General features: G+C 41.0%; 1 protein-coding gene across 1 annotated transcript in view; it reads right to left on the bottom strand.

Moving 5' to 3' along the window:
• LOC134741923 (protein hobbit) overlaps nt 1-14,080 on the bottom strand; it is a 59,059-nt gene that overhangs the window by 44,493 nt on the left and 486 nt on the right. Inside the window, exons 3-13 of the mRNA XM_063674791.1 lie at nt 13,253-13,540; nt 11,681-11,830; nt 10,380-10,475; nt 7,047-7,139; nt 5,779-5,850; nt 4,983-5,072; nt 3,655-3,834; nt 3,090-3,234; nt 2,454-2,612; nt 1,093-1,298; nt 97-394 (exon numbers count right to left, since the gene is read on the bottom strand). Coding sequence (XP_063530861.1) covers nt 97-394; nt 1,093-1,298; nt 2,454-2,612; nt 3,090-3,234; nt 3,655-3,834; nt 4,983-5,072; nt 5,779-5,850; nt 7,047-7,139; nt 10,380-10,475; nt 11,681-11,830; nt 13,253-13,540 — 1,777 coding nt within the window. The remainder of the gene's footprint in view (nt 1-96; nt 395-1,092; nt 1,299-2,453; nt 2,613-3,089; nt 3,235-3,654; nt 3,835-4,982; nt 5,073-5,778; nt 5,851-7,046; nt 7,140-10,379; nt 10,476-11,680; nt 11,831-13,252; nt 13,541-14,080) is intronic.

The raw sequence follows: 14,080 nt of genomic DNA on the forward strand, positions 1-14,080 counted from the left end.
GTGACGAGGCAGGGGGAAGGCGGGGCTTCGCGCATAGAGCTCGAGTTCCCAAGCAATAATGCTATCTCTGTCACACTATATAGTTTAAACACTTACCTTTAAAAGGCACCATATCCACAATCTTAACCCCCGAAACCACCGCCGCGCCCCGCACCGCTCCCCTCTCCACCGTCACCGCATCTATCCTTGTCATCAAACACATGCTCTCGTTCACAATCAGAAACGCGTTAATATGCGATAGTGCTACGTTGACGGTAACGTGGCAGGGGGAGGGAGGGGTGGGGTCGGAGGCGCGGGGGGCGCGGTAGGCGTGGAGGCAGTCGAGGAGGCTGATGAGGGTTGCGGCTACGGTGTTGGACCATTCGATGCGGAGGCAGTCCATCATAGCTTCAACCTGAAAGGAAATGTTGAAAGTGAATAGTAGATTGTGTCACAAGGGAGCAAAATGACATATTTACGGCGAGGGCGTACATTGAATCCTGAACGAAGCGAAGGATTCTATAATTGAATCCTGAGCGTAGAGAGGGATTTTAAAATAGAATCCTGAGCGTAGTGAGGGATTCAAGTGTTAACGCCCAAGGTGGAAATAATTTTGCTACCATGTGACAGATACTGTTTTTCACATCACCTATAAGGAAATAGTTATGTTCCAAAATATTATTTAACCTAAAAAGACTGTATGCAAGAAAGAAAAAAATCATGTCCTAAAACAGAAAAGTGCCACTTTGATCCCTCCTAGCGGGGAAGAAAAAAACCCTTTTTCGAATAGGTGATGTGAAAAATGATACTTTCATCACACTTGCTAAAGGTTCCCGCGTGAGTTATGGATCCTGAAAAAAAAGCTATAACTCACTCGTGAGTTAGTATAGTTTTTTTTTATTGTGTCACTAATTCATACGAACCAAGTAGGTATAAATGAGTTTTATTTTGAAAATACTGATTATGACCCCAAGATTTATTTTGACTTTCGGACACTCACTATTTTCAACGCAATCGGACCAAAATCTTAGGATTTAAACTAATTTTTAGGACTGAAAGGAGGAAAAGTGTATAATCATAAATGGGAACGACTTTTAAACAGTTTTTTAATACCTTGGAGTCTCTGGGCCCATGGCTGCCCCATTTGACAAGGGCGACAGCGAGTAAGGCGGCGCCCCACGCGTGGTGCTTCCGCGGCGGCGGCTCCTCCCGCGCGGCGCCGGCGCCCCACGCCAGCCAGCCCGAGTCCACCAGCAGCTCCGCGCTCCAGTGACGGGAGCCGAGCAGGACGCGAGGGAACGAAGCTGTGTACGGCTCCTCTGTAACAGATCAATGATACTTAATGATATTTGATTATGAAGTTCTGATTCAATTTGATTCAAAGTAATCTGAACGGGTATAAAAAATAGTTTAGCTATGGATAATACCAAAGATAGATATAACTCCGTAATAGATGGATACAGTGGATGGTTAACTGGAAGAAATCCCTTAAAGGGATAAGTTCGCCTTTGTACTGCCTATTTCTGTGCCATATTTGTGTTCTATGTCTTTGTACAATAAAGAGTTTATACATACATACATACAGTCTAAGGAAAAAACGTGCCTCGAAAATCACGAAAATTTGATTCTCGATCAGATGGCGCCACTAGTTTTGGCCTACACTCGTATAGAAGGCGTTGACTGTTTCGTTTGTTATTTATAATTTTAACGCATACCAGTGAAAGAACATGGGTCAAAATCATATAAAAATAATTAATGCAAATAAAAAAATCATTTATCCATATTTAAATACATTTTATCGTATTTTTATAAATATTTATTTTTAGTTTTAAAATGTGTCGACTGATGGCAGTGAATTTACTGGGGTTACAAAATTTACTATGACAGTACCGCTCTAGTATAAGTTACTCTATGATGATACTTAAGTCACATCAATTTGATTATGAAGATCTGATTCAATTTGATTCAAAGTAATCTGCCGGGCTAGCACATGATTGGCGCGAGAGTATCTCGCCGCGACATAGACTACCCGTCCCCCTTTAATTCATACAGTTAGTAAAAGACGGGTAGTCTATCTCGCGGCGAGATACTGTCACGTCAATCATGTGCTCGGCCTACAGAACGGGTATAAAAAATAGTTTAGCTATGTATAATACTGACAAATAAGCAATTATAGTCTGATAACCCAATTTTGTCAGTAAAAAAAATTGCGACTAATCTGATAAAATTTTAATTTCACGCCTTTTCTACTGACAAAATGAGCTCATCTCGTAGAAAGAATAAGAACTTTTTTGTTTATAATTTATATTACCTACTTTATAATTTATACGTAATGCCTACTAAGGTACGTCCAGATTGAAAGTGCCGCGAATACGCCGCTTGGAGGAGCAGTTAACGAGAATTGCGCAAAGTGATGAATTTGCTGGACGCGTAAAATCTAGACGAATCAGTATGAACACAGTCTCCACACTGACCTCTTGTGTCCACTAGTTGATCCAACTTGACCTTGAGTCCTTGACAACCAATAGAAAGAGGGGCAGGGAGGCGTGCGCGCAGCGAGCCGTGTCGTAGTTCGGCGCAACCTTGCACTACGCATGCGCGGAGTATGCTGTCCAGGAGGCCTGAAGATTGGGCTGAAAAGGGAAACAAATCTTGATGAAATTGATCTTTTTAGTAAGCCATTTTCAGAGCCTGGAATTTTTACGGCAAAACAAAAGACTGTCGCAAAGTAAGTGGCCAGTGCCATTTTGAACATTTTCCATTTTGAATTTTTATATCTAACTATCGAACCTGTAGGCCGAGCACATGATTGGCGCGACAGTATCTCGCCGCGGGATATACTACCCGTCATTTACTAACTGTATGAATTAAAGAGGGACGGGTAGTCTATGTCGCGGCGAGATACTCTCGCGCCAATCATGTGCTAGCCCGGCTGGTTGCAAGATTACACGTAAATCGGTTAAGAAAAGAGACCTGCAGAAAACATCCGGAGTCCGGACATAGGTACGAAAGCATTATTACCCAAGCTGAAATGTAGACCCTCGCTAACGCTCGATCAAACACACACAGTCGGTCGGTGGTACAGTTTATCAAAAGTTTTATTTACTTACTCGTGGTAATGGGCTGTATCTGCATAGGCTTGGTCTTATCAAGTCTCTCCAGTACTGAGGTGTACCAACGGAACACGTTCTCATGGTCGTATGACAGTTTGAGCGTGCTCAGAATTAGGTAGAGGTTCAGTACGCCTTTTTCTAGCTGTAACAGAATTAAACTAGTTAATAGGGGATATTACTGCAATGTTATGCCACCAGAGTGCAGCACTAACCTTTTAAGTAAATCATAGAGTAACTTATACATACTGTACCTTTAACAGGTTTTTGAGTTTTATGAGATAATAAAATATGACATTGATGCATCGAGGCGGTTTGTATACAGAGGACCTACCGGGAAACGCGAATCCGAAACTTCGCTATCTGCCTCTTTATCGCTCGAATATGCAAAAGTGAAGAGATGTTAGATAACGACATTTCGATTTTCTTGCTTCGCGATAGACCCTCCGATTGTTGTAGTGGCGCCCCATACGCAGAGTTATAGATATATTCCCTATTGGGAGGCAAAATGCCTGTTAGAGAGAGCCCACACTAGCGTAAAGTTTCGATATATTGAGAAGCGTACCTTGGCATCCAACTTGAGCTTATTATTATAAAGCAGCACATCTTCGCACGTCTCCTTCCGACATTGTGCGATCAATTGCAGTTGTTCCATTTGTAAGGCCACGTACATTTGGACGCGAGCGCTTGATTTAACGCCCGAAGCGTCCGTGTGCACTGACGCAGAGCTAAAGCGAGAGTTTATCTGAAATAAGTTAGTCAAAATATCATTTCCGATACATGTTTTTTTTATACTACGTCGGTGGCAAACAAGCATACGGCCCGCCTGATGTTAAGCAGTCTCCGTAGCCTATGTACGCCTGCAACTCCAGAGGAGTTACATGCGCGTTGCCGACCCTAACACTCCTCTCCCTCGAGCTCTGGCAACCTTACTCACCGGCAGGAACACAACACTATTAGTAGGGTCTAGTGTTATTTGGCTGCGGTTTTCTGTAAGGTGGAGGTACCTCCCCAGTTGGGCTCTGCTCTAAATCTGGAATGACATCCGCTGTCCTGTGCCCTACCACACAAAGCGAGATGTCATTCACAGTGCCCATACCTCTCTTTTGGACGTAGTTTAAGGACATACCCGGGTACTTTTCTTTAAACACTCAAGCCGAAATCTCAAGCAAATCTACATAACGCACGCTGTCGGGTCCCTCGGTTACGTAAGCCTAGTAAACGAATGGGCAGTCGCGATGCTTCGGACGAGGCACTTTTTTACAAATCGCGCGGCAATTTCCTTGCGAGAGGGGGTCACAGGGCGGACACGCTATACACCAAAAGTCACTTGCGTTTCTATGTGTGAACGACACGTCAGTACACTCGTCATGCGTCATAGTGTGAGTAAGTTGCTTAAAAACAGTACTGAGCGGTCGGCAAACGGCCGTCAATCTGGTGTCGCGGGGCGAGATAACTCGAGTCGGGGCGGGGCGGTGCGTGGCCGTTCAGTATGATAATACTATTACTTATTCTGTAACGGGGTTCGCTCTGTGTGAGGTTGGCACATTTTTTTACAAAGTTCTTACAGCTAATTTTCATTACCAGACACGCTTGATGGTATCATAACATTGCAATGTCATGTCATTGATGTTAAGTAGATGTGCTAAATTTGTGTTGAACTGAAATTATTTAACTTTCACGATTTTCACAACGACAGGACTCGGGTGTTGTGTGTCGATCCGGTGACATCCCTAGTGCGAAAAACGTTCAAGTTAATAAACAAGACCAAGTGCGGGTAGTTCGCAAAACTCGCGCGCCTAGAAGATGTTGATGTCAATTTTAGCCAGTCCTCTCCGAGACCACGGGGACAACGCCGTCCCTTGAAACGTCGGAGGTAAATTTAAAACTTACTTGGAAACTGTTGAGAGACGCCTTGAAGTCCGTTTTCGTAACGTTGTCTATACACGTTACATTCGTTGTGTCAATCTTTAAACTAAATATCTGAAAGAATAAACAATTAAAACATAAAGTCATTGTATCACTTTGTCTTCGTTACTTATTCTGTATTCTAGTCAATTGTAATTATTATGAATTTATCTTGATAAAATTAATAAGACGGAATGGGGAATTAGTTCTTGGGTATTTTTTTAAGTATTGTGTATGATTTAATTTGAAGATTTATCTAATAATAAATTTTAAATCCTTGTATTAATTAACCTTATAAAGCTGTATCTTAAATTTGAATGGTGATCGTCATTTACGACTACTAGATATAACTCCGTAATAGATGGATACAGTCTAAGGAAAAAGCGTGCCTCGAAAATCAAGAAAATTTGATTCTCGATCAGATGGCGCCACTACCTTTAGCCTACTCTCGGATAGATGGCGTTGACGGTTTCGTTTGTTATTTAACAATTTAAACGCATATCAGTGAAAGAACATGGGTTAAAATAATTAATGCAAATAAAAAAATCATTTATCCATATATAAACATTTTATGATATTTTTATACATCTTCATTTTTGGTTTTAATCGTGTGTCGAAACTTCGAAAGATGGCAGTGAATTTACTGTGGCTACAAAATTTACTATGACAGTACCGCTCTCTCCTATTATATCCTCTTTGGTGGGGTGGGACTCAAGAGGTAACCTTTTTGCCGACGTGATATCACGTCCGCGGGACTCCAGGGGTTGACGGTACAACTAACCTTTGGTACTACAGGTGACAACCTCGGCAACGCTGGCGACGCCTCTTGGTCTTCAGTGGCATACTGTCTCACCTGTAAATATGGGTTAAAAAAATATATACTTCAATCCCAGAAATACGAATTACTCTTCCAAAGCAGTATATGTAGAGTCGAACGCAAAAATATCGATCCAGACAAATGGCTCAAAAATATGTGAACACGACTTTATTGTCTAAGGCGTAAGAGCGTACACATATTTTTGAAACTTTGGGAATGTATATATATTTATGCCCTTGACTGTACAGAGACTATTATTATTATTCAATTAAAAGTAAAACTAAAAGTAACTAAGAATAACAACTTATAAATAAAAAATATTTATCAGTACGGTTTTTACTCACTATTATTTTTAGTCGCTTTTGGCGACATGTTTCGGATTCTTTGGGAATCCATCCTCAGGCACGAGTGTCCGCGGCGGTTGTTCGTCGTGCACTGCCCGCGCCGCCCGCCTCGTCGCTCGTTGCGCACGCGCTAGTGATGGGGCGGGCGGCGCGGGCAGTGCACGACGAACAACCGCCGCGGACACTCGTGCCTGAGGATGGATTCCCAAAGAATCCGAAACATGTCGCCAAAAGCGACTAAAAATAATAGTGAGTAAAAACCGTACTGATAAATATTTTGAAATATGTCTCACGATAGTTTAAGTGCGATTATTGCAAACTTATAAATAAAAAAAAAATAAAAAAAACGGTGGTCAACGGGTGGCCACGAACGCTGTAAAGGGTTCGAAACGTCGGGATGTATTATAAATTCAATATACGCGATATAATCCGTTTTCATAGTTTTATTCCATTCATGTCGTGTTTTTTTTATTCATCAATCATTGGACAATGGACATGTGAGTTTATTTTGCAAGACATTTTAGACGAAGTGCCTTTTTAACAGGCATACGATATTTTTTTCATCGGTACGATAATTTTGACACTCAAATACGATAATTCTCTTCCGCTCACCTGGCAACACTGGGAGAAATAGTTTTTAGGGTTCCGTACCCAAAGGGTAAAAACGGGACCCTATTATTAAGACTCCGCTGTCTGTCTGTCTGTCTGTCTGTCACCCGGCTGTATCTCATGAACCGTGATAGCTAGCGTGAAATTTTCAAAGATGATGTATTTCTGTTGCCGCTATAACAACAAATACTAAAAAGTACGGAGCACTCGGTGCGCGAGTCCGACTTACACTTGGCCGGTTTTTTTTATCCCTGGCTTGAATGAGGAAAGTCTACTAACCTGCGGCCGCTTGTATCGCCTTTGCTTCTTAGCCAGCTCGTGCAGCTCATCATGGAATGATATCTGAGTGTTGCTAACGGCGCAGTGAATTTTCTGCAAATAATACACCTTTATTGGATCGAACTTTTTTAGGTTACCGCACTCAAAGGGTAAAAACGGGACCCCAATAAGAGGCATTTTCTATGAAAACGGACGTTATTGTCGATGGCGCTTACGCCGCACAGCGTCGCGCGGCATTGTATTTATATCGGAGCATCATTAATAATGGCGTAAGCGCCGTCGACAATAAGGTCCCTTTTCATAGAAAATACCACATATTACTAAGACCGCTGTCCGTCCGTCTGTAACCAGGCCGTATCTCATGAACCGTGCTTTTGAGCCATTTGTCTGGATCGATATATTTGCCTTCGACTGTACATTCATGCATTAATTGCAGCAATATAATTTATCAGTTTTATCACACTTCATATACCTACAAAAAGGCGTATACCAATATTACCAATATTACCAATATTGGTATTAGGTCCCTACTGAAAATCAGCGCTTCGGCCAGCCGTGGCATTACGCTGCGGCTAGCCGTGGCATTACGCTGCGGCCAGCCGTGGCATTACGCTGCGGCCAGCCGTGGCATTACGCTGCGGCCAGCCGTGGCATTACGCTGCGGCCAGCCGTGGCATTACGCTGCGGCTAGCCGTGGCATTACGCTGCGGCCAGCCGTGGCATTGCGCTGCGGCTAGCCGTGGCATTACGCTGCGGCTAGCCGTGGCATTACGCTGCGCCCAGCCGTGGCATTACGCTGCGGCCAGCCGTGGCATTACGCTGCGGCCAGCCGTGGCATTACGCTGAGTGGGGGTCCTTTTTTCGTCCGCTCCTATTATACACTCTCTTAATTAATATGTAACCTACCATCATGTGACGTTAATAAATGTATTCTATTCTTTTTTATTCTATTCTATTCAATATAAAATTCCAAAGACATACAACGTTTTTACACAACTCTTTAACAAGTATAAGCAAACGCGAGACGATGTAACTTTAACATCTCTAACAACGATAAGTGCTCTGACCTACCTAACTACCTATAGTTAGCGAGATTAGGAACAGCTGATAATTACACCTGTGTAGTTGGCAAAAACAGGTCTCGTGTGATGCGGAAGGTCTCGTGTGATGCGGAAGGGTCCTGGATTTTCCCCAGGCTACCATCCCCCCACACAGTCCTACCGCTCTAATGGCCCTAAGTGCAATAGAGCCCAAGTCAGGTTAAAAAAAAAAACAGGGCAAGTTATTTCTAAATACTTGTAAAAACTGTCTAATTCCCATTTTAGGGTCCCGTACCCAAAGGGTAAAAACGGGACCCTATTACTAAGACTTCGCTGTCTGTCTGTCTTTCTGAATGTCTGTACGTCTGTCACCAGGCTGTATCTCATGAACCGTGAAATTTTCACAGATGATGTATTTCTGTTGCCGCTATAACAACAAATACTAAAAACTGAATATAATAAATATTTAAGTTGGGCTTCCATACAACGAACGTGATTTTTTTGCCGTTTGTTGCGTAATAGGACGGAACCTTTAGTGCGCGATTCCGACTCGCACTTGGCCGGTTTTTTTATGTAACTAGCCCCAACCCATGACTTCGTCCGCGTGGAATCAGTTAATTCATGTACCCGAGTTAAGACATCGCCACAGAATAAATAATAGTACTACCATACAGAAAGGAAACTTCCTACAAATCCGAAGCTTGACAGCGGTTCAGGGTCGAATAATGTTGTCCCTTTCTTATATATGGCACTATCCCTTTCGGCTATTTAGGGTTGTCAAAATTCAAGTCATTATCTTATCCGTGCTCGTGCACGCAAAGGAGCGTCAAGTTGTGCCAACCCTAATAATTGCTCGGAGCAATGCTGAGCTGAACGGAGCCGAGTTTGCCCGAAGCGAGGAGTTTTGCACCTCTGACATCGCTACCATGCATTGGTTACCACTATGCTGACCTAGACCAGACGTCAATGTCAGATGTCAAACGACTTATCCATGGAGACTGTATAAAGGAGCCAAATCTCTATGTATGAAAAGTGTCCATCAAAAATCAGTAATTAGGCGGCGCCACCATACACCGAAATACTACCAAAAACAACCTACTTAATTTGGTCGGGTTATTTGGTGCCTTATATGGTTCATGTTATACTCATGTCCCAGAGCCTAACTAGCGCCACCGGAGAGATTAGGAACTATTATTTAAAGCTTAACGCGGTCACTTTTACAACAATTCTGCCATAAGAGATTGCGATAGACTTATCCTTTCATCTGTGGCTTATCAAAGATGTGCTATTTAAATAGTAACCTTGAGTTCTCGCCGAGCGCGTGCGAGCAAGATGTCCGAACGGATCCCGCCCGGCCGACTAGTATGAGCGAGATAGCAGATAGCCGCTTATTATGCTCAGTTTATCTCGGCGTACTACTGTGCTAAATGTACTAAAAGACCGAACTAGTACAGTTGTGAGATTGTACTAGTTGGGAGCGATCTTTTCAGTGAACGAGCATGCACAATTCTAGATAAGATAAGATAAGATGTTTATTTGTAAAAGTCATGTACATGAGATGTTATTAAAGTTATACAGGAAGCTGCCATGACACCCTGTCAGGGCACACAAATTGTCTTATATATAATTAGCTTATTACTATAGTTATTTGTGCAACAAGAGAGGAAAGTTGGTTTTTCTTGCGAGTGTTTATTTTGAGTCCCGAGAAAGCGAAAGATTCTATAAATGAATCACGAGCGAAGCGAGTGATTCTAAGGTAGAATCTTGAGCGTAGCGAGGGACTCATAAATACGAGATGTAAAATAACTTTGCTCTCGTGTTGCACACATAATTTTTCACCTCAGTAGTGAGAACATATTAACCGTACCGTACGGTACCATACCATAAAAAAAAATGTAATAAAAGTATGAAGTTCATGGCCTTCACTAAATTAAAAAGCTACATTGTTTCACTCCCTGGAGCGAGGAAAGTCGCACTTTCCTCACTCCAGGGAGTGACGAAAGTAGGCTTGTTCGAGCTGCTGAGGTGAAAAATTACATTTACAGGTCATGCATGCTATTATGTATAATTAATAATTGAATTAATGTATAAATAATAATTGGTTAGAGAATTTTTTTGTATATGTATGACGTATAAATAATTAAAATAATAAATTCAATGTCAATATTTGCTTAATTGCTATGTTTGATAGTTAATTTCTCTTACAGCGACTAGGTTAGGTAGATTCCTCGGAAGAACTTCCCGTTATACATACGATAGGAAATATTTGTTATATTTGAAATGTATTTGTTACCTCAACATTGAGCGGTCCATCAGCTTTCACTGTTCCCTCAACTAGGACGCTGAGTCCCGCCTCCGCAAGTACGTTCCGCTCCTTCAGTACGCGAGCCTTGAAATATAATAATTGATTTATTACATAGTCAGGCAGGCAGGCAGGTGGAGTGACACGTCTGGACAAAGTTCGCAACGAACACGTGAGGGGATCCTTTAAAGTAGCTCCAATAGCTGAAAAATTAAAGGAAAGCCGACTACGCTGGTTCGGACACATTTCCAGGCGAGAAGATGACTATGTAGTCAAAAAGGTCCTGAACATACCAAACCGACCCAGAGGACGAGGTAGACCCCCCGCTACTTGGTGGACCAAAATACAAAAAGAGATGAACCAGGACAGCCTAACTACGCAGACAACCCAGAACAGAGCTCTCTGGCGCAAACGTACAAGGAGACCCGACCCCAGATAAGCTGGGAAGAGGGCCAAAGAAGAAGAGATTTATTACATAGTCAGAAATTTTTGCTTGATAGGATGTGCTCAAGGTTGTCTTGATTATGGATAGAATAGACTCTCTCTCTCTAAGCTAACTTAGATAATAAGCAAACTTGAGGTCTGGCCAACTGATTCTGGTAAAAAGTCGGCAATCGAATGTTATGAATGCAGCAAAATGCCCAGGAAAATCAATCGAGATGACTGTGAAAGTCAACATTCTGCGATTGTTTTGGTTGGCCATAATATAAACATGATACCATTAGAGGTATATAATAATATGTTCACTTGGACTATGTAATTTAACGTCCATTCTAGCATAGAGTAACTTATACTAGAGCGGTACTGTCATAGTAAATTTTGTAACCCCAGTAAATTCACTGCCATCTGTCGACACACTTTAAAACTAAAAATAAATATTTATAAAAATACGATAAAATGTATTTAAATATGGATAAATGATTTTTTTATTTGCATTAATTATTTTTATATGATTTTGAACCATGTCCTTTCACTGGTATGCGTTAAAATTATAAATAACAAACGAAACAGTCAACGCCCTCTATACGAGAGTAGGCCAAAACTAGTGGCGCCATCTGATCGAGAATCAAATTTTCGTGATTTTCGAGGCACTTTTTTTCCTTAGACTGTATCCATCTATTACGGAGTTATATCTTTCTTTGATTCTAGTAAAGAGAAAACCTTTCAAAGATTAGTTAATTAAACAAACAAAACAGATTAGAGAGAGAGTTTAGGTTTCATTGCACACTTAACTGGCTGACTCTTTGCCAGCTACTTTATTGTAGGGTTATAGTGTATATTTTTTTGCCTACCTTGGCCTCAAGCAGATTTGCACAGAACACAAGAGCACGTGCTGGGCCGCCCGCAGCTCCATCTGCGTGAAGTTGGCAAGCTGAGCCCTCCAACGTGAAGGAGGGACCGTGGATGGTCACCGTCGCGTTGGTTATGTGGACTCCCATAAACTACAAATAGAAACAGGAAAGAAATTAGACACATCATAGGTCTATCTTACTTTGGCATAACAATTTTGAAGTTTTGTGTTGTAAAAGTTGTCATGTCCGAAACTGCTGCTTTAAAGGTTGTCATATCCACAACACAACTGATATTCACTGATATAAACTTTCACGATTTTTACTCATTATTATTCACAACGACGGGACTTAATCGCGTAAACTAAGTTTTAAATTTACCTCCGACGTTTCGAGGACGGCGTTGTCCCCGTGGTCTCTCTTAATCGTACGATGAATCTTAGTTTTAAGGAAGTGGTAACGTTGAAGGTAAATTTAAAACTTAGTTTACGCGATTAAGTCCCGTCGTTGTGAATAACAACTGCTATTTATGGCTGTTGAGAACAAATATGCATGTCAGTTACCTCTTGGTCTTTCCACAGACATAGGTCGGCATCTGGATGCATTACATTCATTTACATCAAAGTTTTCTTGGTATTTTTTATGTAAAGTCCTATTGTAACTAGCTAATTTAAATCTTTGTACTAAAGAAAGGATGCTTAGGACAGGACGTACATTGACCCGCCTGTTCCTTTCTCTCTGTTTCTTTAGTCAAACTAGGCGTGAGTCGGTCATGAACCGAGAACTGTTAGGAATGTAATCCCGTGAAGGATCGAAAGGAACTAAATCTTTTTGCACGCTCTTAATCGGTCTTTTGGTCCATTAAAACGAAATGGTTCACAATGTCGCTGTCACAAGTGCGAACGAGATGAAAGAACGACGTGACACGCCAATTCAGAAAAGTATGAAGGTAAATCAAATATTTTTCTATATGTATATTGATATTTTTTTTACTGTGTTAAGGTGTTTTAATGTTTAATATAAACATATATCGTACAACTTGAATTATATGCAGTTACCAAATATCGGAAAAAAATCGAATGTAAAAAATTCATATTCATTCCCAGCTCTCAATAACCGAGCTGAACTAAAGGGACTAAAAGACCAAACTAGTTATTTTGACCGATTGACTGAGAGCGGAGCGCTCTCTGTAGTGAACGAGCAGGCACAAGCCTAAACCAAATAGAGAAGCATATAGTATAAATTGCAAAAATGCATATTTAGTAAGTCTGAGTAATTACATTTTTAAAAAGATAGACAGTCTTACTAAGATTAGTTGATTTAGTTGGCAACATATTACAAGAATAAAAAAACCGGACAAGTGCGAGTCGGACTCGCCCACCGAGGTTCCGTACTTTTTAGTATTTGTTGTTATAGCGGCAACAGAAATACATCATCTGCGAAAATTTCAACTGTCTAGCTATCATGGTTGATGAGATACAGCCTGGTGACAGACAGACAGACAGAGGAGTCTTAGTAATAGGGTCCCGTTTTTACCCTTTGGGTACGGAACCCTAAAAAGTTGATGCAGCTTACCTGAGCAAACATAATCAAACTAGGCGGTAGCTTCTTATCCCTAAAATCCAGCAGCTTTCTCTCCGTCACCCTCAACCCTCTATCCAGCTCCTCAAAACTCATCTCATCCACCTCTCCCCTACTATTTGTGGAGTTCTGTTTCGACAGCAATGGCTTCAGAATAGTCTCGACTGTACTCCGTTTCTCTTCTACATTGTTGGTTACGTTGAAGCCTCTGATGAGTACGGACACAAGCTTGTTGGTTTCTGAGTTGAAGAAACTGCTGCTGAAGGAGATTTCGTCAATTTGCTGTGGAATAAGAATGTAGTTAAACCAAAGCAAACTAGAAATGTATGGCAGGCCACATTGCAAGATTAAAAGATAAAATATGGACACTAAAACTAAGAATATGGTCAGGGCCTAGAGCTACGGGCCTGGGGAAATGGAGCAAAATTAAACCAAAATAAAGAGAATGCCTCAAAGTAGGAAGTCCACCTTTGCAATCTTTTAGATATATATATTATTTTTAAATAAGTTTTATAATAAATAATATTATTAGAGATCAATTCATCATTTTCATTTCTTACGTTATGAATTATGATGCTTATTTTAAAATGTTTATAACTCTTTTAATTATAACTTACACTCTACATGAACTATAGAACTTAAAATCATTGTCAAACAAAACTATTTTAAATGTAATCTTCAAGTTCATAAACTATTTATCTGAGGAGTTGCAATGTGTAGTACTTCTACACAGGTAACAATAACATTTTTGTAATAAATAGCAAATGGATGTAAATATAAACATGTTTAACATGTCTTGATTTAGATTCTACTATTGTCAAA

The sequence above is a fragment of the Cydia strobilella genome, chromosome 6, assembly GCF_947568885.1.
Source record: "Cydia strobilella chromosome 6, ilCydStro3.1, whole genome shotgun sequence".
Taxonomy (NCBI): Eukaryota; Metazoa; Arthropoda; class Insecta; order Lepidoptera; family Tortricidae; genus Cydia; species Cydia strobilella.